The 23,469-nt window shown below is 42.2% G+C and overlaps 2 protein-coding genes across 5 annotated transcripts; both read right to left on the bottom strand.

The window, feature by feature from the left end:
* Positions 1-9,194: 9,194 nt before the first annotated feature.
* Positions 9,195-22,932, bottom strand: LOC120669890 (zinc transporter ZTP29-like). 4 transcript variants are annotated; one of them, XM_039949779.1, is made up of 14 exons: positions 22,928-22,932; positions 15,570-15,692; positions 14,577-14,635; positions 14,373-14,465; positions 14,217-14,303; positions 14,044-14,134; positions 13,241-13,302; positions 12,159-12,215; positions 11,926-11,966; positions 11,647-11,714; positions 10,521-10,577; positions 10,323-10,440; positions 10,082-10,194; positions 9,195-9,476 (listed from the first exon to the last, which is right to left on the bottom strand). In XM_039949779.1, exons 2-13 carry the CDS (start codon positions 15,637-15,639, stop codon positions 10,149-10,151), a joined length of 849 nt encoding a protein of 282 aa, XP_039805713.1. In that variant the 5' UTR covers positions 15,640-15,692; positions 22,928-22,932; the 3' UTR covers positions 9,195-9,476; positions 10,082-10,148. The 4 variants fall into 4 exon arrangements, with proteins under 4 accessions (XP_039805713.1, XP_039805711.1, XP_039805710.1 ...); XM_039949777.1 differs by lacking the exon at positions 22,928-22,932 and having other exon boundaries at positions 14,044-14,128; positions 15,570-15,975; XM_039949776.1 differs by lacking the exon at positions 22,928-22,932 and having other exon boundaries at positions 15,570-15,971.
* LOC120669891 (probable E3 ubiquitin ligase SUD1) lies at positions 16,522-23,406 on the bottom strand. The gene is made up of 6 exons (XM_039949780.1): positions 22,236-23,406; positions 21,755-22,104; positions 19,036-20,673; positions 17,727-17,893; positions 17,507-17,647; positions 16,522-17,324 (listed from the first exon to the last, which is right to left on the bottom strand). Exons 1-3 carry the CDS (start codon positions 22,443-22,445, stop codon positions 20,670-20,672), a joined length of 564 nt encoding a protein of 187 aa, XP_039805714.1. The 5' UTR covers positions 22,446-23,406; the 3' UTR covers positions 16,522-17,324; positions 17,507-17,647; positions 17,727-17,893; positions 19,036-20,669.
* Between the last annotated feature and the right edge of the window lie 63 nt (positions 23,407-23,469).

Genomic DNA, 23,469 nt, shown 5'->3' with positions numbered 1-23,469 from the left:
TTAATAGGCAAGGCCTTTCTCGATTAGAATCGAGTTTGTATGGTTCTGAAACCATGGTGTTGACCGGTTAGGATTGAATCCCTCGGGATTAACCAAGTGGGAATAGCACTAGAAGATGAAAGAAGCCGTAGCTGAGAATAGATTTCCTTTTTGGAGGAAAATTTTCAATTAGCACACAGCTAATGCGGACTTTGTTGTCCAAATGGGGGAAGAACTCTTATTGACTATTTAGGAGGTATAAGAAGTTTCTTGATAGACAAGAAGTCAGGCAGCGCTCTCGACAACTACTCAGAGTACTAAGGGAGAACAGGAATTCTCTTTGTATCTCGAACAAGCGAGTAGTACACGTCAAGTACTCAAGGCAAAAAGATTATGTATCGAAGATTCCCATAGTAAACTAAGCAAGCGGGAAACTTGTGTCGACTTATTTTAGAGTATCAAGAACTCATCTGTACTCCTTGAAGGGTTTACATAGTTGACCAGTTAGGATGGACCTTGTTTGGTTACCCAGATAGTATGCAACTGTTTGCCAAACTACACGATCGTATCGAGTAGTATGTCCCATTAATGGACTGGATTGATTTCTAGAATAGGACTGTTAGGATTGAACTCCATCGAGTTAACCAAAACGTGAATATTCTAGAAACATCCTAAACTTACTTGAGCAGGGCGAGTAAGGTGTCCTACTTGAGGACTGGAGTAACTCTAAGGCAAGTCTGTTAGGTACTAACCCCGTCGGGTTGTCCAAGACGAAGGTGCCGAAAGAGTATCCAAGACCTACTCGAGCCAGCGAGTAGGGTGTCCTTTTAACCAAGGTCTGGAGTAATTCGTAAGACAGAACTGTTAGGTACGAACCCCGTCGGGTTGCCCAAGACGTAAATGTCGAAGGGATATCCAAAACTTACTCGAGCAGGGCGAGTAAGGTGTCCTTTTAATCAAGGACCAGAGTAATCCGTAAGACAGAACTGTTAGGTACGAACCCCGCCGGGTTGCCCAAGACATAAATGTCGAAGGGATATCCAAGACCTACTCGAGCCAGCGAGTAGGGTGTCCTTTTAACCAAGGACTGGAGTAATCTGTAAGACAGAACTGTTAGGTACGAATCCCGTCGGGTTGCCCAAGACGTAAATGTCGAAGGGATATCCAAAACTTACTCGAGCAGGGCGAGTAAGGTGTCCTTAAAATCAAGGATTGGAGTAACTCTTAGGGCAAGTTTGTTAGGTACTAACCCCGTTGGGTTGTCCAAGATGAAGGTGCCGAAAGAGTATCCAAGACCTACTCGAGCAAGGCAAGTAGGTTGTCCTTTCGGAGGACTAGAGCGTCTTTTAGGACAGAACTGTTAGGTACGAACCCCGTCGGGTTGCCCAAGACATAAATGTCCAAAAAGCACTCAAGTGTGAACCATAAAGACTACTCGATAGCTGCTATAGTGCTGAGCAAGACTTTCGAGATGGGGTTTTGGTCGTGTGAGCGAGAGCCAAGTAGTCGATATAGGAGAAATCAACTTTATTTGGATTTGTCGAAATTACAATAAATGTAAAGTGTCAGACTCTGAATCTTAAGACCTACCCCTTGCTTGTTGGACGTGAGAAATGGTTTACATGAACAAATTTATTTGAAGATAAAACTAGTCGATACAGGGGTCAACTAGATTTATGGAGTGAGTCACACTGGAAAATCGTGTGAGAGCTCTTTGGGTGGATGAAGCACTTGCGTAGCAGTACTTTGTTGATCCTGTTTCCGCTCTGAGACGATTCACCTTGATGCTGGGTGTGTGGTTTACCCTGAGGACGGGCACTAATGGTTGCCGGCTTGTGCTTTTTGAACGATACGGAAGCCTTTGGCGGGATGCGGTAGTTGGAAGAAGGGTTGTACGCCTCGACTTCCTGCCGTTCCTTTCTCCTTGAGATGATGATGTTGCGCGCATCACGCCCAACATTGATCACACTGCGGAGGTCGCAGTTGGAGTAGTCGTAGTTGTCGCCTTGTTGTTCTTGTAGGGTGTTAGCGAGGCGCTGACGCCTGAACGCCCTCTTCTGGTTGAGATGGCGACGACGTTCGTAGAGGTCTTCTGCTGGATTCTGCTCGTCCAGTTGGACGGTGACGTTTACCGCTGGATGAGGAGGAGGAGCAGGTAGATCCTCATTGGTGGCAGCTTGGGCTTCTGTGATTGTAGGAGGAGTAGTCTCTGTGTTGTCGGAAAGGTACTCATTGAAATCATCAGAATTGTAGTCGTCGAGGTTGAGACGCTCCATGGGATCACCCTCAGGTTCTTCGGCGATACGAACCATGAGGATTTCACGGCAAAGGTCTTGAATTTCTTGGTCTTATTGGCCTGAGGACGGATCTAGAGGAGTGCTCTGTTGGTAGGGCAGATCCACTGGTTGTGAGCCGGAGGCGTTGGGATCTTGTGCCTTCCTGAGATGCACCGTCCGTCATTGCGGCGTTGCATATATAATTAGGTTAGGGATGGAGTCCTGATCGGACTTGAGGTTCTTAGCCGAGCTGGACTCGACTTGTTTACTATACTGGATTAGGTCGTCCAGCTGTTCCTCCGGATCGGAAGAGTACTCGGATTCGGAGTCGGTTAGCCCACCGATTTTTAAGTATGTATGCTTTGGGTGAGCGAGAAGCGATATGCCCATCTCTACACGGAGGGCATTCTCGTTCATCCAGTGTAGCCATGATTGAGTAGGAGTTAGCCCCTCAGGTTCCTTAATCCAGGGTTTGTCATAGATTGAGTCGCTGGATTGTTCTGGAGCCTTGGCTTTTCCCTTTTTAAGCTTGGCCAGTTTCCAAAGAGCGTCGGCGTGTTTGGGTGGGCTGGCCATAGCGTCCATGAACAGCTCGACGTTGTCTGACCATTCTTTGAGATCGTCGAACGGTTCAAAGTTCTCGAGACCGTTCATGAAGCGATCAAAGTCTTGATCGAATTTGGACTCGACTGGTTTCGGAGTCCGAGTGTGAGCAGGTTTCGGTTAAGGGCTCTGAGGTATCCTGGAGATAGACAGTCCCATCCGAACAAGCCGGGGGTTTGTCTCACCAGCTCCCCCGCAGATTCCTCCTCCCGATTTCTGCTCTTTGTTTTGCCGAGTGCTTTCAGCCATCTTAATGCAGTCGGCAAGCTTTAAGTTGACCCGATCGATCCCTGAGAGCATATCGCCCGACCTCTTCTGTGTTGGGTTTAGTGCTTTAGGGTTCTGCTGTGGCGCAGATGGGCTGAGAGCGGTTTCTGCAAGTTTGATGCAGCCCTCTATCGATCGTGAAACTTGATCCACTCCGGCGAGTAGTTTTGAGTTTTTGATCTTAGGGAGTTTGATCGTCTTGAGATGAGCCAGGTATTTTCCAAGAGTTTTGGAAAAGTGAGGCTTTTCGGAATCAGAATTTGTGATGAACTCGGCCGAGCCAAGAGTTCGGTTTTGAGTTGTCACGTTTCCCGGGTTGTCCAAGTCGAGTTCAGGTGGAACTCTTTTCTCGTCGAGATCTGCGAACTCGCGGATGTCGGCGAGTTGGGAGCGGGTTTTCGATTTAGGTGAGTTAGGTGGGACAAGGTGGCTGAAGAAGCCTCCCGTTCTGTCAGCCGTACATGCCCAAGAACCGAAAACAAGGGTTATGCCTTCCGGCACGTTGTTGGCGTCGCTTGATCCGGCCATCAAATTCATTGGTAAACTCGCCGAATCCCCTACCTGGCGCGCCAGCTGTCGATGTTTACTGCCAAGCCTGCTCATGATACCCTTAGCAGTAGGGTTTGTAGGTAGGGATCGACTGCTCTAGAACTCGATGGTACAAGGAACACAAAGATTTAGACAGGTTCGGGCCGCGAGTTTGCGTAATACCCTACGTCCTGTGTGGTTTGTATTGCCTTAGGTGTTGATGATTGTTTGGAGGGGGTCCCTGCCTGCCCTTATATATCCAGGGGAACAGGGTTACATGGAAAGTCCTAGCCGAGTACAGTTGGAGTCCTTCTACAACACGATCGGGTAGTTTCCTTTGTACTTCAGCTAGTTCTACGCCTATCTGAGTAGTTACAAAAGAGGTAAGGTACATCCATGAGCTATCCCTTACTCTAGAACATTCTATGCCTATAAGCAGTCCCGCTGCCCCGGGTCTGACAGTAATATAGATGTTATGATTACCGTATTAATTGTACATATGTGATCCGCATATTTCACATTGGTTATGTAAATATTATTTTAGAACAATCTTTTCATGTGTTATTTATTTTATTGTATCATTGCAAATATGGCACTCGATTTATATTCTACATCATGTAGAGATATGCAAAATCAAAACTAAGGTATATAAATTGGAATTATTGGAAAACACAAGGTACTGGAGACCTAGGCATCGGCTGCATTAAATTCTATAAGAATTTATTTGCCCTGAGACTATGCTTTTAGGCAGCAAGTTATTTTTCCATTTCTAAGAGGTCTAAATCTTATGATGATTACCTACAATTAAAGTTTTATACAATTTTGACTATTAAGTCATTGATTCCCGTAGGAATACAATTAAAATAATTGCACTATTGAATGAATATACCTTACATTTTGATTCAAGAATCATCTTGATTTCATTATTTTGCATAAATTTACACACATATAAATCTTAATTTACCATAGTAAATTAATCCTATATATGACCTTTCATGTAGAAAAAATGGTATTTAATCAATAAAGATTTGTTGAAATTATAGCAGATGATCACAAAACTATCTTCACTGGGATATGGATGTCAAAATAGTGCTAAAATGGTTTTATTGATGACATCAATGAACCTAATCCACAAGCCCATGTTTCGGACACACGAAAATATACAACATCACACGTCTTGAGACACCATCTTCACTTTTTTTTGGAAAGGGGAAATTTTATTGATTTCAGGCACAATACATCAAGGTGATACATCGTCTTGAAATTTTCCCGACCTCTGCCTAACCGACACACAGCCTAAAAGAGTTTGACATCCTAGATCTCAAGAATGATGGCACAGAATCCATGTGAACTTTGGGTTGCCCTCAAAGAATGCTATAATCGTAGAAGGCAATCATTTGCTAGAAGCACAGCGCGAGTAGTCACTACTTTGCCTTATGGACTTCAACATAGCAATGAAGCAAAGGCATAGGAATTTTTTAGAAAAAAAACTCAACATGACAACTTTCAAGTTTGTCAAAGGTGTGATTAACACAATCACATAACTAAAAATGCAATAATGACAAACATTTGGTTGACTTATACCTGAATTTCGTTGGCAAACAAGTTCAAGGGAACAATTTTGAAGCACACTTCAACACTTGACTTACTAACTTCAGTTGCTCCAAAGATATTCCTATGGAACATGACAATGAAGAGATCCCACCATGCGTAACAACCTATTAAGCACTGATGACATGGTCGCGAAATTTCAATCCAACGACATGTTTGGAGACAAAACCTGATCTCCATAATCCCCAGAAACTTGATTAGTTAGCCATATTTATACCGTGTTGTAAATATTTGTTGTCAATGATTCTCCCGTAGGGACAATCCAAAAGAAAGGATCTATTTAGTAGACATGGTACCACTAACACTATACTCAGGAAAATTAAATATTTCCAAACTCTCAGAAAGAGTAAAGAAAATTTCACATGAATCGCATGCTAAGATGTTGTGATCATTGAGCCACATTAATTCTCCTTATGGGTACCCAATTAGAAATTGGGGATGCACTCATATGTCTCAATTCAACTTGTGGAAACACAATTCAGAAAGAGTAAAGATATCCATCACAATAGTTTTCATGTGGAAACACATAATAACAATAATAATGAATATGAATTCATCATAAAAATTACATCAAGCAAATGCTTGAAGAATTCCTTCTATATCAACGAGATTGTATTACACATACATCAAACCCATAGAAATGTTGCATACAAGATAATTTTAAGAATCTTAATATCCACAAGACATGGCATCATCACCTTAGTCATCCTAGGATATTGATGACCTAAAAAAGAATTATTTGCAATTCAATTGGTCACCACATTAATACTTCAAAATTTCTCAACTTTTTAGATTTTTAGTGCACCACATTTGCCATGGGAAAATCAATCTTAAGAATCTCTTATCTTAAAATCAACATTGAACTACTACAGTTCCCTTGAACACATTTAAGGAGAAATTTGTGGTCCATTCATCCATTAGCCAAACCATATTGGTACTTGATGGTACATATTTGCTATTACGCATCTTGCGGCCCGAACATGTCTAAAGTTTTGTGTTCCTTGCACCATCGGTTCCAAACCTCAGCGAAACCCTACCTACAACCCTACTGCTTAGGGGCTTGGCGGCTAAACACCGACAGTGTGTGGTCCTTCCCATTTGCTCGGAGACTTCCCATGTCCAAATAACTTAACCCTGGAATAAAAAGAGCAATTAACCTACTGGCTTGAATTCCCCTAAGAGCCAGATCTGGCAAAGGAAAAATTAGCTTTCTTAGCGGGCGGCATGAAGGAAGACCTTTGTATCTTTCGAGATCCACCCTACAATATGGGGTCAAAAAGCCAAAAGAGTAAGTGGTTCATTTTGTTTGCTTGGCCCTTTTGTCATGCCACTTCTTGGTCTTCTCCTTGTAGATCTTGGCACTATGGTATACTTTATTCCTCCATTCTTCCATATCAGATAGCTGTTGCTTCCTATACATTCTAGCTTTCTTAAAGTCCATGCTAAATTTCCGGATTGCCCAATGTGTCCTGTGTTCTAGCTCCACAGGCAAGTGTCATGTTTCCCATACACTAGCTGATAGAGTGACATGTACAATGGTGTTTTGTAGGCAATCTGATATGCCTAAAGTACATCGAGTAGCTTCGGCTTTTATGATTTCCACATAGAGGTACTCAGGAGGGGCGCTGGTCTTCAACGCTCTTCTCCAATTCGTTCCTCTACGAGAGTGAGGGAGTAGTTTGGGAGAAGTGCTGGGGTGTCGGCATTCTTCTCCGAGCTTGTACCTCTACGGATGTTGCTACATTCTTCGGTACTCAGTAAGCATTCGTGGTTCCTATCTCTAGTATTTTACTTGGTATAGTAGATGCTAGTAGTGCTTGTAGTCTAGTGACATTAGTTCTCTTACTTGCCGGTTCGTTGCTTTATAGTTATACGGAGTGCTGTAGTTTGTTGCGGGCTATCAAACGTAGTTAGACTATAGTAGTAATCAATAGCGTAGACATGGTGTCTAGGCTAGAGGTTATCCTTCGTTTTCCTTATATCCCACGGTTTGTTAGAGGTAGGACGTAGGTGGTGACAGCCCTATTAATCCTCTGTAATCCTCCATGTTTGGATATAGCGTAGAGCTGTTGACCGGAGTTGCCTGGCAGACCAGGTGTAAGCCGGTGCCCGAAGCGAGTATTGTGCCCCAGAAATCGATCTTTAACTCAGCTATAGTGCTATCTTAGGAATCCTCTCTACTCTTGCAACCTATCTTGGTGTGTCCTTGGACACGTTTCCTGTGGATTCGATAATCCTTGGAATACTCTGAGGTGAAAACTACAACGGTATCCGTGCACTTGCGGATTTATTCGTGGTGCTAAAATACCCAACAATAAGTTGCACATTCCTTGGTCCTTTCCTCCTGGGCCGTTTTCACCCGTTCTTCAATCGTTTCCTCCTATTCAAACATGATTCCCTTATAACCACCTCCCTAGAAATTGGCTATTTTTGTGTCAAGCACACGTCGACCAGTTTTTCACCTCACATGAGTTATAGCTCACGTTTCTAAGCTGTTTTTGCTCGGGGTCACTTTCACCTGTTCATGAGCTGTATCCTCCCGTTTGAATATAATTCCATATGTTGGTGATATTCGTAGCCATCTCCATAAATTTTGCTATTTTCATAATGTACACTCATGGCTTGGTTTTGGCATCCTGAGAGAATGAGCTATAACACATATTTCTTGCCCCTTTTTAGCCTGGGGCCGTATATATTCACCTGTTCATGAGTCCTTTCCTCCGTTTGAACATAAACCCATATGTTACTAATGTCTATAGCCATTTCCTCAAAAATTGGCCACTTTTTTTCATAAGCACATGTTACCCCTTTAAAGTCCGGTGAGTGCACACGTTTCTTGGTCCTTTCCTCCCGGGGCCGTTTTCACTTATTCACCAGTCGTTTCCTCCCATTCCATACATTGGTTACACTTATAACCGTTTCCAGAAATTGACTGTTTTCGGGTGGGGCACCCGCCGGCCATTTTTTGGCCTCCCGAGAGTTATAGGTCACATTTCTTTGCTATTTTTCCTTGCAGTCATTTTAATCAGTTCATAAGCCGTTTCCACCCAATTGAATATAATTCCATATGTTGGTGACGTTCATAGTCATTTCCAGTCTTGGACATCCGGCTCCGTGAGGTGTGAGCTTTTTTGCTGCTTTTTTTTGCCTAGGGCCGTTTTCACCCATTCATGAGATTCTTCTTCCATTTGAACATAATCCCATATGTTAGTGATATTACAAAACTTGACTATTTTTGTGACGGTCACCTGTTGAGCCATTTTGGGAGTCACGCGTGAGCCATATAGCACACAATCCTTGCCCCCCCCCCCCCCCCCCCTCCAGCCACTTTCACCCATTCATCAGTCGTTTCCTCCCATTCGAACATGACTCCGTATGTTGGTGACCCTTATAACCATTTCCAGAAATTGGTCATTTTTGTGCTAGCTAGACACCCATCGGCTAGTTTTTGGCCTCCTTGAGTTATAGCTCATGTTTCTTGGACCTTTTTGGCCGAGGCCATTTTCACCCGTCCATGATCCGTTTCCTACTGTTAGAATATGATTCCATATGTTGGCGACCCTCATGGTTATTTCTATAAAATTTGGCGGTTTTAAAGTTGGGCACCCATGGCTTGGTTTTGGCTTGAGCTTGGCTTCCTATGAGCGTGAGCTATACCACACATTTCTTGCCCTTTGTGCTAGGGCCATTTTCACCTGTTCATGAGCCGTTTCCTTTTGTATAAATATAAGCCCAAAAAAACTCACCAAACACCTTCAGCAACACCGAAGCGACTATGAAGGACTTCAAACATGGGCTATATGTCATTGTTGGACTCCTAATACCTCTGAAAATAAAAATCACCAAACATCTCCAGCAGCCCTTAAGCGAATCGAAAGCACTATATGAATGTAAATTAGATCATTCTTGATGCCATGCTACTCAATTTCAATTAATCTTCAGACATCAGTGTTAATCAATCATTCATCATATAGTATTTATTTTTTGTTTGTACATCATATTAATGGTTTGTATCTACTTCTGCTTTCTAAAATATATACAATCTGCTTTCTAAACTGCTTGTGCTTCTTTTCTTGATAATTTTGGCTACATATCTAAAAGGATATTGATAACCACCCCCTGATCTGCCATTGGCTGTCATTATATTATTGATTATTTCTCCATCTGTTAATGTAGAACCGTAGGCACATCCTTCGCAGCTCCCACCAACACCTGTACATGATGATTCGTTTGATCATTTTTTTAATGAAATACAAATGTATGCACTGGTCTATTTGTTAGCCCACATAATATGATTTTTCTGCATGCAAGAGAATACTAATAACCCATTTTAGAACTGATTTTAGTTATTTTTATATTGTTGTTTTCTATATGTGAAACAGGAAAAATGCATAGATAGTATCTGCTCTTAAACAGATAACTAAGTTTTGTTATGTATTTTTTTCTCACATAAGTACCTTTTAGTGTATCCACAGTTAAGTTTGTTGAAAATACAGATATGAAAATATTTGAGGTACATGTTAAATGTCTTTCACTTATCCTATCAAACTATTATTTTTTATGATATCCTAAGAATTTTAGTGCACAGTTACACTGCAAAGTGAAATATTGTAGCAGATTCATACAAGGATTATTTAGCATTTCAATGTTATTTCAACCATGAAAGCAATAGATCTCTGTCTACAGGAATCTCTATGAGTTTCTGAAGCTACAGTTTCTAGTAAACACAAAATTTAATAATTTTTCAAAAATTATGATTATTGATTTTATTTCCTCTTAGCAAAGCGTGATAATTTTATGAAGCAGCTGTAAGATACCTTGTTTGCCACACCCATCTTGTAATGCTCTTGACCATAGCATCAATTGGTTTTTGTGCAAATCATGTTAAGCATTCATCTCCTTTGGGAGGCTAACATCTAGGAAATACAAGCTGCAAAAGAAAGAGATACATAATTACTATGTTTATCAAACTAATTAACCAGATCACATTCTCATCCTACTATATGTAGTTTGAGATGTCTGTGTATGCTTATTTCATATGCTAAGAGCATGGCGCACCTCATTGACATAAAGGCCATGCCAACAAATACTGCTTTAACAGCATCCTTGCGTCCAGCATATTCAAATGCTAATGGTAGCATTTCATACAATGTTAGAAAAGCCATCACTCCTCCCACTGTACAAAATAAAAATACCAATTGAGTGAATACTTTTAGTTTTTTGAAAGGAAATGATTTTTAACAAAATTGTAGTTACCTAATCCAAGTAGACCTTCCAATATTTCAGGATTCAAATTGCTTGGGAATATGTATGCTGAAAGAAATGTGGTTTCACATTCATTGCATTTAGGTACAACACAAATAACTATATGAAACTCAATAACTTTTCGATATCATGATGTGTTGCCATTTGTAAAGTTTTAACATTTGGAACCAAACTTTTCTTCTTTCTATATTTTCTACTAATAATACATAAATTATCCCTAGGTTCCTTGTGTATATTAACTGAACATTGAATTAAATTTCATTCACTAGTGCATAGCGGCATTTTTTCATGCCTATGTTCCTCGTGTAAATTCCAGTTAATTAGTATACTTTTTAATTCATCTCTTGCATCATACTGATTTGAGCAATTTTTCTACAGCCCAGATAGTAACCACTAGTCACAAATAGTTGTCTCATCGATTAGGACCAGCGTTGTTCTAGCATTGCTTTGATTAGTAACTGCTATCTTTACTTATGCAAATGATGATGCATTCAGGATTTTGAATCGGGGTTATACAGAATGCTTCATAGGCGGCGCTCTTTAGTTTATACTCCAAAAACTTTAGGTCTTCATTGGAGCTAGAAGCCTATATTATGTGTTAAGCAACACAAAGGACTGCATCAGTTGGTCGAGGCCTTTTTATTTTGTTAAGTAAGACAAAGGTATGTTTTGTTGTATCATTATTAATTGGATCTCCACCCCCGTTTGAAGTCAATAATAAATTGTCAATCCACAAACATCTGTGTTATTATTTTATGGTTTAAGGTACACGTTCGGTTCAGATTTTAATTACACTAATGGTTTAAGCAAAGTAGTTGCTGAAGAATAACTTAGACCCTGTTTGGTTCCAATAAGTCACCTAACATATTAAGTCAGTGACTTATTTATTAAGTCCCTTTGCTTTGGTTGTAGTGACTTATAAGTTAGCTAGCACTTGCTGCACAAAAGAGTGACTTATTTCACTTTAAGTAGGGATGCACTTGCTTATGACTTATAAGTCGCTAGCTTATAAGTCCCTAGTGTTTGGCAAAATAAGTAGCTTATTTCACTTTTTAGCTTATAAGTAGGAAAACTATATTGAAACCAAACAGGGCCTTAAAATAGGCAACTAACCTACCCACAATAATTACACCCAGTGGCTCTGCAAAGCCCGATAGTGTTGCTAGTTTGAAGGCTTGCCATTTGCTGCACCAGAGACATGAGAAGTTAGTATTTCAAAAAAAAAGAGTAAAGATTATTTATTTATTTTGAAGAAAGTGTCAGTCATTTATTTGACTGTTTGTCATTCATTTAGTGGTTATTATATGATAGAATTTGTGATTCAGCACTTTGGTATATATAACATATACAAAAATGAAGGGGTCATAATTTCTGTAGAAGTTATATATAATCGTACCTGCTAGTGGCAAAGTACGCTGGGAGAGCTACTGAAATACCCTGGGCCGGGGGTGAATGAAAGCAGACATAGCAGATATTAGCACATTTGACTTGTGTGTGTGTACACATATACATACATGTTTGCACTTTGGAATGGGGATATTACACCCACCAAAAGCATGGGAATGGGTGAGGTGACAATTAATGTACCAATAGCCAGTTCCATTGACAAGCAGGTGTAGACTCAATTACCTCGGGAATGTAGTGTAGAGCTATAGCAAGAGCCAAATTCAAACCAACACGGAAGCCCTGATAAGTAGGTAAGATTAGTTAGCCATTTAACATTACATATATATATATATATATTTACAATAATTAATAACAAAAACTCAGGTTTCGCACTTGGATAATTGAAGCCTGGCTCCCCTTAAGCATGCAATAAACGACGGGATTGTTGTTGACACTTTCTTTGGCAAGACATGAACTAGACGCATGTCAAAGGAGTAGCTGGAGTTCACGGCTTGAATTATTAGACTCGAGTGTCTTAGTTTGTTTGAGTTAGTCTTATATATCCATGGTCGTGAGTTGTTCAGTTGGTCCAGGAAAAGCTATTTGTTAGGAGCTAGTGATAGATGGGTCTGTTAGTGTTAACTCGAGAGCTCGGCAGAAACATTTGAGACTAATAAGCAAGGAATAGTCCAATACCACCTAAAATGGTTGTTCAGAGCCTCCTTAGGGTGAGTATATGTCCACCCTTGCTGTTTGTAGCAACCTAGCTACATCAGGGAGAGAAGCTCCTATTTTGGTTCCATTTCTCTAAAGTCATGCTTCTAGAATCACAAACAAGGTAAAAAGGAACTACAGCTTAGGCAAATGGGACCTCATTCAAATATTGAGAATGCAAAGGTACCTTTTGACAAATGATGGGCAATAACTGATTGTGTTTTTACCATCCATGGATTATAATAGTTTTGTTAACTAAAAGTTACTATGAAATTGGCCGGAATGCGATTGACGTGATTAACATGATATAGAAATTATACGGGAAATAATACCGATATGAATCCTTACAGTTGGAAGGTTATTTCAATATTAGGTTACTTTTATACAATATTTCATTAATCTTGTAATCATCAACTGATAATTCAATAGAAAAAAGGGATGATAATTCAATAAAAAAACTGATAATTCAATATTATATTTCTTTTAACAACGGCATTTGGTTGTCAGAAGTAGTTGCAACATTTTTTTGGCAAGTAAAATACCTAGTTACAACATTGACCATGTTCAAAGAAATATCAGGTCATCTAAACGTGGGAAACAATGAACAATACCTTTGTTGTTCCAAGAAATGCAGCTGTACCCACAGGGAAATTTTGCAAGCTCACACCGGCAACTGTTGATTTTTGATGCAATTATTAAAATCAATTACACTTGCGGGAAGAGGAATATTGTTACATGTACACATGCATACCCCCCCCCCCCCTAGATCATTTATTAGGTATGCAGAGTTTCATAAGCCTGAATAATTTCACATTTATCATCTATGTGAAATTCCATGAAAAAATAATGATCTTATTTCGGTATTTAATCAGATCCACCAAAATTGAAACTAACAAAATTATTTTCATTATATTACCTGAAAATTTACTGCTGGAATCACTTGCAAAATTATATCAACATGTACAATATGACCTAAAAAGAAAGTGTTTTGTGCTACATTTTTCATTCAACAAGCCCTAGACAATTATGTTCTTTCGTAATCCTACTTCTTTTAAATTATTTAAAGCCAACATGTTTGATTGAGAACAAAAAATGTTGTATACAAATAAATAAACATCTATGGTGAGATGTAGATTTGTGTATAAATATTCAAAAAATGTCATGTTTGTATCACTGTTACTGATTTATTCCAAACATTGTGACATACTTATTAATGATGTTTAATGTTACAACGCACACATGGTATGTTTTATTTTCTCAATTTCATAAAAGTTGAACACAATAAATGTGCATATTGATAGAATTTATAAATTATTGTATAGAAAAATATCAACAAAATATATATGCAAATAGTTTTATTAGAGAATACTATTTATGGATCCACCAAAGTACGGTGGGCTTGTTTAAGGCATACCAATTGCTGTGACAACTACGCTAAAGATCACTCTTCGACGGTGTCTCATCATAAGTTGCTTTCCTGCTATGCTGTCACCAACCATCTTTTCCTAATGAAATATAGAGCAGAGAATCATATATTAGCTTTCCCATTCAAATGTGACTAACTAAACAAAATGAGGGAAAGTGGACCTGTTTGTCATTTTGATCTGTCAAATTGCAATCTGGCTCAGGGAAAACATCAGCAATTGTTGAAAATAGAAGTGCTCCAGCAAAAAACTACAATCCACAAGTCAAAATTTTGAAAAAGAGGTTGCAAATGCCAACAGAAGATCTTTCTATTCTTACCCAAAGGTTTCCTTTCAGAAAACCAATCGCATTTATGGCATCATAAGCCAAGTCAAAGAAAGACATGCTCAGCATGAGTCCAGTAGCAAAGCCCTACAAAATGTTCGGTTATGTTAAACTGTGAACTTTGTAGGCAACCAAACTTTTGTTGTTCTTTGAACGTGACTCTATGGGCAATGATTAGTAAATAGTCATAGCATCAACCTGTAACATCCCAAGTGTTTTGTTATTTGGCGCACGATTGAGTATAGCCAACAGTGCACCTGGTGAACAGAGTACAAGGATTATTAGAAAAGGCAGTAGGAAAAGGGTAGCTGCTTATAGAGGTACGGTAACATCTTGTATCCAATGTCTGCCTAGATTATAAATCCTGAGGTTCTTCAAATGAATGTACAATTCCTATTGTTATCATAATAAATAATTTGCTTGGTTGACATTTTTTTATGAGATTGGTTCTAGGACAATTCTATCTAGCAGATATATTGGACAGTATATGGATCATATTTGAGGCATAAGTACAGTGTTAAAAGTTAAAGTTTAACAAGCTCCCTCTCGTTATTATTAGTTTGTGGTGTGTGTCGGTTGAGACTAGACCATTAGCCAGCTGGCTGTTCTTTTCTTCCTATGCAGTTTTTTTTTTCAGATATGCATATATATATATTCTTACAAGTTAGATTATAGTTATAGTTTATTCATGAATTAGAACACTGTAACTTACAAGTGAATCAATTATACTTACCGCTGTCTGATGGATTGTTACACACCAGATGTACAATGAAAAGCCATCTGTTAGCTATACTAATTGCGGTTATTTAGCAATGTGTAATACTCCAATATGATTGAGCTAAATTAAAATATGTAAAGGATCGGAGGAGCCTTTTTTTTGGAAATCCTGGCCTGGTGCTATATATATTTCTATATGCTACTTGTAGTTTAGGGATGAGTGTGGTGACCAGACATAATTGTAACCGGAGACGGATGCAGTTCTCTTGTAGTTAGCTGCATGTATATATAGTACCATGAAATTGTTTACTCTTGAAGAAATCTCGCTCTGTGTTCCAAATATTTGGCATTGTTGGAATAAACTAAAAGCGATGCATGAATAATAAATAATGTATTATAACTCATGCAATCCTAGCTAGCTAGAGTAATGTAGAACGAGAACTTTCGGAAGTAAAAATGGTTAGTTGCCCGTACCAAGTGAGGTGCTTAAGCCGCCGACGAGGGACAGAGTAAGAGCAACAGAAACTTTGGGATCCATATGCATGCGTACGTATCGATCAGGTAACTGAAGGCTTGACGAGGCGGCGGCGGTAGCGGCTAGAAGAAGAGGACTTGCTGGATGAATGGGTGTTTGGATCGATCGGTCGATCGATTTGGGATGGAGATGGATCGATGTGGGTTTGTCTCCCTTTATCCATTTATATACATATATAAAGGCAACTGATGAAATTGGAAGGATATTGAGCATCAAGTGGAGCAGGAGTGATGGATGGATGATGCTTGTTAGCTTGAATCTGTCCAGTTCTGCTGAGTGGGGCAAGTTTGGAATGACTTTGCAGGATGGATAGCTTTAATCCTCAGACGTAGTGCAGTGGTGGTTAAGGTATGCCTGCACTGCAGGCAAGGTAAGAAATTAAAGATCTTTCATTTGCCATCCATCGTCATCAGGCAGGCACCGATTGCCCCTTTAGGTTGGGTTGGGTCTCGTGTCATCACGCACCCAGCTGCACCCGGGATAGTTAACACGGTAACCATTTTAGTTCATTCCTTGCTACAGCACTAACCATTTTAGTAGCTTGGGCGACTAAAGGAATGTCGCATTTTACGCGGAAAACTAAACATTGTGATATTTCTGCCTTTTCTACGTAGCTTACAGTCTGAGCCGATCTCGTTATCCTTAGGAAAAAAATCGAGATATTAGGGAAAAGGTAATTCAAAGTAGCCTAAAATAATTTCGTAATTTCCATCCAAAGACAAAGAAATACTCCTGGCCACGCAAGCTTTGATGCAGTTTCATTCCGTAAAGTAAAAATCACATCTTGGCATTCACCTGTAATAACTCGCTGTTCAAGGGGAATTTCGGTCGCCGAACAAGTACGTTCTGCAACTATTTTTTGTCTTACCTGAGATCACGGTTAGATGCAGCTTTTTCTGAGTAAACGATATTTACAAATCTGGAGGTGCTGTATCTTCCAGGGCAGTAAATACACCAACCAGTACTAGGTATCGCGTCTTTCTTTTCGCACTATATAATAGTTGTTGCCTGTATATCACTCTGCAACGTAGCCTATACACGCAGCACGAGAATAGTAGCTTGTATATATTCCACGAAAAAAGATCTGTTTATCTGATCCTAACCTTGTTTAATAACACTAAAGAGTAGGTGAATCTTGAGTTATCACTCTGTTTGGAGTAGCGAGTGGCTGATGCTGAATTATTGTTAGAAAAAAATACTACTAACTAGCTAGTGATTGGTGCTGATTTGGTGTGAGAGAAAGGCACTTCGGGCTAGTTGGCTGACAAATCAGCCGAACATAGTGGTATAATTCTGCAACCTCTGTCCAACGAGATAGCGCTCATCCCTGATTGAATGGTGGAGTCTGACGACGAGCCTGCAGAGCTCATCCCTAATAGAATCGTGGAGTCTGACGACAAGCCTACAGAGTAATTTGGCTATATAACAGCGCACACACATGGCGAGGCTCTCGCCATGCAAAACGAATCACTGCACAGTTCACGGTAGCAGAGTAGCCAAATACTGGGGCGACACCTTTTGCAAGCACATAAGGAACACAGAGAGCAGATAGGAGCTTCGCGATGATCGGCATCAATAAACACCCACATTGCCCTGAGCCCTGAAAACCCATCCTCACTTGCCTGAGTTAGCTTCTGATCCCACCTTTGATCGATGACATAGGCCAGGAAAGGTGCAACCCTTGTCAAGTGAACCTTCAGAATAATAAAACCAAAGTAGTTGCATCGCTAATTAGTGAACCTGGTTATTGCCCAATCAAATAGTAATAACATGCATAATTAGCTAAAACCACCTTACAGGTTAGGAAACAATTTTGCTGATCCAAAAGTTTCAAGCTACAAGATCAAGAAAGCAACAAGAAAAGGTTGCTGCTCACCAACTTAGTCCAGAATTTCAGCAATTGCAACCCCAGGAACCAAGTACAGAAGAAATCGAGAACTGGAACTTGATTGTCCACGACGAGTGATATCAGTAGACAATCAACCAGCAATCCGATCAGAAAGGGAATGGTGATAATCTGACAACAGAGAGAAAGTCACTGAGCTGAATCAACCAGAAAGCAGAAAACTACTAACAATGAAACCAGATCGACTAACTCATCCATACGAACAGAAGTGGAGAACTCTTCAAAACAGGTGTACCCCAATTGCTGATAATAGAAGTCAGAGGCGTGTCCTCCCAGACTTCACGTGAGCAAAGGCATCTCTAGAGGCAGCAATAATAGTTGACAAGATGCAAAGTCTGACAGCAAACGCAAAAACATCTGAGCCAAAAAAAAACTGCACAAGTGAGATGAAACAAATCTAACATATTAATTTAGTCCACAAAGCAAGTCTATGTCCTAAAAAAAATAAAAAAACAATTCTAGTGAACTGCGGTGTACAATCATTACCATTTGACTTCAAAGCACCTGCTACTGGCAACTAGGGAATGCAAACAACAATGCACGTCCAACTAAGACTGGAACAACAAGTACAGCAGCGGGGGGGGGGGGGGGGGGGGGGGGGGGGGGTTGTAAATGTTAGAAACAAGCTCTGCGCACGATTCCTTTGGATATGTAACATTTGTTTATTGATGTCAATTGAGTGGTATGGTGAAGTGCATGAGAACAGCAAATAAACAAGACATCATCATTTATTAAAAAGTTGGGAACCTAGAGTGCATGCTTTGAACAAAACCAGCAGAAAAACAGTTTGAAAATTTCAAACTACATTTTAATATATGGAGGAAACTAATGCTTGGCTGGGTGAGCCTACACTTCAAAGGGGATTCTTCTAATCTCCAGATCTGAAGAAGCTTTCAGTGCATTGAATGGGAATCTATGTATCACCGATACGCGATACGGGTACGGCGATACGTGAGTTTAAAAAATGACATAGTGGTAGTATAGAGAGAGTATCGGAGTATTGAAGTATCGAAGTATCGGATACGGGTACGGGTACGGCTGGGTTAGTGAAGTATCGGTGATTCATAGATGGGAATTATCTAATCAGATAGCAAAAATCGTCAAGATGATGGAATCCATATATAAAAATTAATTGCGATTTGGTATTAAAATTTCCTTCTATAAAAAGATGCAATTTTGGTACCTTTATTTTTTTCTTTCCTTTGACAACATAGGTACTTTTATTGATGCATATGACTATTTTGACTAATCCAGCTCCGACATAAACAAAATAACACATTAATATGGCCATTGAATTTAGTACCCAACAAGTTACTAACTGTGCTTATGTAAATCAAAATGGAAGTACAAGCCGTGAAGCACATAGTACGTATTTACTGAATGAACAAACAGAATGGTCAGAAGTCAGAATCAATTTATATCAAGCCAGAGTAAAGAATTAAGACGAAAATTACAACACTGCAAGTCTGCAACTAACTCCGTACAAACAGATGGTGTACCTTTTGTCCTTAGCCTCAGCAGGCCTGTCGTGCTGATCTTTTGGTGTGACACTATTCCCAAGCTCGGATTCGCCAGAGCCATCAGGCTAGGCAATCAATAAACCGGTCAAACCAAGAGCCCGTTCAGTAGTGGCAAACCAATACCGCAGTGCCTTCTGCACAAGCACACCAGGCTCAAGGTATTTCAGTGCATCGCAAACTAGAAACTTCTGAAGAAGAACACCTGATACTGATAGTAGTTCGATGCCAAAGACTGGCAAATACCAATGAAAATGTAGCATAGAGAACTTAAGTGATATCTAACGGGAACACAGTAGGTGCCAAATGAAAAGCAATTTCAACAGGGACAAGAATGACTATTGCAACATAGATAACACTGAGAAAAAGACCCTGCAGAATCATGAAATAAAAGTTGCAGAATGGTTCCCCTATCTTGATTTGGCCTCCAGTAGTGTCGACAAAAGGGGCACTAACTCCTAACCTCAATAACTATTGACAAGCAAAACGCATGCATACCAATGGTTAAATTCTGAAACAACAAAAAAAGAACATACATACTGACATGCTGAACCAAAACTATAGTATGACACAGCGGGTGAAGAAGACTGGAAAGTGAGTAGTGAAGCTTCAAACAGATGCATCCAATAAGCCAGTGAAGGGCATTAGAAGCAAATGATGAAGCAAATAGAAGTTGGAGCTTCTGAGGTATTTTCACACCAAACAATTCTGAAGTGCAGATATCAAGCAACCAGCCAAAGATCAATGGGCATATCACAAGTATCGCTGCAAGGTTAGGAGAGACATTGGCTACACTTATGATCCCCCAGAAGAAGTGCTGCAAAAAACTGCATGTCCTATCGAGCACCCCATGTATGCTAGGCAGCATTCTAAGAGGGCTAAAGTTCTAAACAGCCAGCAGATCCAGTTGGTCAATACATCAAAATAGATTGTGATGATAAGGCGCTAGCCCCTTGAGTATTGCTGGAAAGCATGAAAGCCAGTAAAGAGAAGCGCCACGATAAGGATAAACCAATATCCAACTAAAAGTACTGAAGCTGTTGAAGTGTAGGAGAGGGCTACATCCACTGCACAGTGGCAAAACTGAAACATCATAATACTATTCTTCCCAGTGAGAAGGGGAGAAATCCAAGCAGAAGAGCAAATGCCACATCGACTATCACCACATGGATATGTAGAGAAAGAGGGAGATTGTTAGGAACTAAATTAGATTAAATTATTATTATCTGCAAAAGAAATAAGAGAGAAGAAGGGAGGGAGGGAGCGCGCGCGCGAGAGAGAGAGAGAGAGAGAGAGAGAGAGAGAGAGAGAGAGAGAGAGAGAGAGAGAGAGAGAGAGAGAGACCATTAGGATGCTTCGACGGTGTGCAGCACAAGCAGCTGCAATTGGGTGCCCAATGGTATTTTTTGGGTTAGCTAATTAATTACGATGACATGTCACTCTATTTCATTTTTCCTCCTAAATTATTTAGGTATAATGACATTCTAGTTCATTTTGTCAATTTTTTGGGCCAACCCAATGACCCTCCAAAAGCGGTTCTGCAGGTGAGCTTCGACCCGCGCCACTCATTGTGCAACGGGAGCAAAGGGCATCGGCAGCGATCCTAGCAGGGGCAGCTACCTATGGATGGGGAGGAGAAAATTACATATTTGGGACTTGAAACAATAGGCTTCGCAGTTTTGCCATCTCTAACATTGGTTTCGCAAAAATAGGCTCCCAAACGTTGGCCATTTGATTTTTGTACCATTTGATGTATTTCTCCTCTTTTCTAATATTCTTCTATGTAATTGCAACATGAGTGGACTATATTGCCCTCTGCTTTTGGATAGGAATCATTGACGTCCTTTCTGAGTCTCCCGTACGGGAGTCACTTAGTTTTCCGGCGGCCATGGAGGGCCATGGCTAGCATCCCCAGTCTCCCGTACGCGAGTCGCTTCGTCTTCCGGCGTCCATGGAGGGCCATAGCTACCATCACCCCCCCCCCCCCCCCGAGCCTCCTGCGCCACTCCTTGGGCCGGCCCTGAGCACCGTCGCCCGCCGGTCTTGCATGCCGTCGCCGGCCGCCATGAGACCCATACCGGCCGAGCCAACCCTCAAAACGGAACCCCTGCAACCCAATGAAGCTCCTCGAACCTCCAAATTCACGCGAAATCGATACACAGAGAAATGCCCAAATGCTCACCGGAGCTACCAAAGTCCAGCCGCCGCCTGTTACCGCCTCCCTCGCCGTCCGGCTGCCGCGCCACCCCTACCCGCTTCACGGCCCGCTCCCCTACCCCGGCGCGCCTCCGGTCCGAGGGCCGGCCACCTCCGGCGCGGCCAAGCGCCGCCTGGGCCCTATTCCGGCAGGGAACCCTCCAAGCTGTCTCGACACTAGTTCGATTCGTATCAAAAGCATAAGGGCAAAATAGTCTACTCATGTTGCAAATACATGGAAGAATATTAGAAAAGAGGAGAAATACATTAAATGGCATGGAAATCAAATGGCCAACGTTTGGGAGCCTATTTTTGCGAAACCAATGTTAGAGATGGTAAAACTGCGAAACCCATTGTTTCGAGTCCCAAATATGCAATTTTCTCCTCTTTTTGGGCCAACCCAATGACCCTCCAAAAGCGGTTCTGCAGGTGAGCTTCGACCCGCGCCACTCATTGTGCAACGGGAGCAAAGGGCATCGGAAGCGATCCTAGCAGGGGCAGCTACCTATGGATGGGGAGCTCTCTGAGGAAGGCTCTTCTGACGAAGACGCAGGCAAGGACGGTGTCCGGCGAGGGCATGAACCTCAGGGCGTAGGGCCTGGAGAAGGCAGTGGCGCGGAGGGAGAGGAGGCGGCGAACTTGAGCCAAGGTCCTGGAGAGGGCGAGGCGCCAGAACCAGAGGATGGTGAGCGGCATGAGGAACTCCCAGACGCAGACGGCGAAGAGGAGGGAGAGGAGCAGGAGAATCCAGGCCATGAGCTTGTTGGCGAGGCCGAGCATGAACTCGGGGAGAGGCAGCCTGGCGGGAGCGTTTGCGGCGTAGACAGAAGCGATGGAGATGGCTCGCTTGCACACCTGAATCGGATTGCATTGGATATTTGGATTGGGTTTCATCGATCAATTAGATTTAAAGTCCAATCCAAGTGAATCAAAGAAGAAGAAGAAGCAGTTGCCTAAAATCCCAATAGATTTTCTCCCCATCTCACCTCGCATCTGGACGCCAAGCTTCCGCGCGGCGTGGCGAGCCATCGGAGCAGGTAATCATCGTGGACGAACCTGATACTTCCACGGCAGTCGCAGGGGTGGCGCAGGGAGCGGTCCGCCTCGGCCGGGAGGTGGCAGATGCGGCACGGGTCCTCCTCCGCCTCTTCGTCGGGCCCGGGCGGGCGAGATGCCATCGCCGCCGCGGCGGTCATCGCCGTCCTCGGTTTGGCCTCGAAGAAACAGAGGAGGAGGATAGGCCGCAATGGGCTTTGCCTGTAGCAGTTCGTGGGCTGGGCCGTGGGCTTCTCTCCCAAAACCAAAAGCCAGAGGAATTTTAATATTTAATATGAAATACGGACGCCTCACCTTTTTTGACATTAAATATATAAGTCTTTCGAAATATAACGCTGAACTTGTGAATTGTTTAAAAAAAATATTTCTATTGTGAATTGTTTCAAAAAAAAGGATTTCTCCTCTTTTTCTCGATTTCACGAATTTCTTTCTTATTTTCGTTTGACAGAACACGTAAACTACCTGTTTTGCCCCTGACCTTCTAAATTGGATCGAATTGGGCCTGGGCCCTCTCTCCCATGTTCTCTCTCGGGTATGGGCATGAACAGAGCGCCACTGCCCTGCGTCGGAACAGAGCGCCGGCGGCCGGAGTGGCTCCTGGCCGGAACGGGAGCGCTGGCACCTGCTGCTGCTCCATGCCGGAACGGGTGGGCCGTCTCGGAAGCGCCGGCTGTTGACTAACGCCACGGAGCACGCCGGCGTCGGAGTTGACGCCGAACCACGCGGCCGCGACGAGCATGCGTGCGTCAACCCCGCATCGCGCACGCGGATGCCGGAAGACCTGACGCCGAACCACGCGCGCACCAGTTCTCGCCGAGCCAACAACCTCATCCTCACAGCGCAGAGTCCCCACTCCGGCCGCAGTCATCCTCAAAGCTGTTGCAGGTGACCGGCGCGGCAGTGGGCAGCCTCGACGGGGAAGACTGACGGCGCGGTGACCGGCGAGCATGGTCGTGCAGGGGAGGAACACGGCGTTGGGGAAGGTCCTCGGCTCCTGCACGTGGAGGCGACTGGAAAGCTTGGGGCCAGGCAGCTTGGGCCGGCGGTGGCGCTCCCGTTTCGGCCTAGAGCAGCGGCGGGCACCAGCGCTCCCGTGCCGGCCTGTAGCGGCGGCGGGCGACGGCGCTCCTGTTTCGGCCTGGAGCAACTCCGGCCGGCGGCCAG

The sequence above is a fragment of the Panicum virgatum genome, chromosome 4N (genome assembly GCF_016808335.1).
Source record: "Panicum virgatum strain AP13 chromosome 4N, P.virgatum_v5, whole genome shotgun sequence".
NCBI classification, from domain to species: Eukaryota; Viridiplantae; Streptophyta; class Magnoliopsida; order Poales; family Poaceae; genus Panicum; species Panicum virgatum.
The sequence above is the reverse complement of the archived record's forward strand: the minus strand, read 5'-3'. Positions and strand labels throughout refer to the sequence as shown.

What these genes read in the sequence shown, in the direction of transcription:
- LOC120669890 (XM_039949776.1), bottom strand. Translation starts at nt 15,843, where the DNA reads ATGCTCAATATCCTTCCAATTTCATCAGTTGCCTTTATATATGTATAT. An exon ending in CTCTACACTACATTCCCGAG is followed by an intron (nt 11,967 to 12,158) that starts GTAATTGAGTCT and finishes CCCCCGGCCCAG; the next exon opens with GGTATTTCAGTAGCTCTCCC. An exon ending in GGAAGGTCTACTTGGATTAG is followed by an intron (nt 10,441 to 10,520) that starts GTAACTACAATT and finishes TATTTTGTACAG; the next exon opens with TGGGAGGAGTGATGGCTTTT.
- LOC120669891 (XM_039949780.1), bottom strand. Translation starts at nt 22,445, where the DNA reads ATGACCGCCGCGGCGGCGATGGCATCTCGCCCGCCCGGGCCCGACGAA. An exon ending in GCTTGGCGTCCAGATGCGAG is followed by an intron (nt 22,105 to 22,235) that starts GTGAGATGGGGA and finishes AATCCGATTCAG; the next exon opens with GTGTGCAAGCGAGCCATCTC.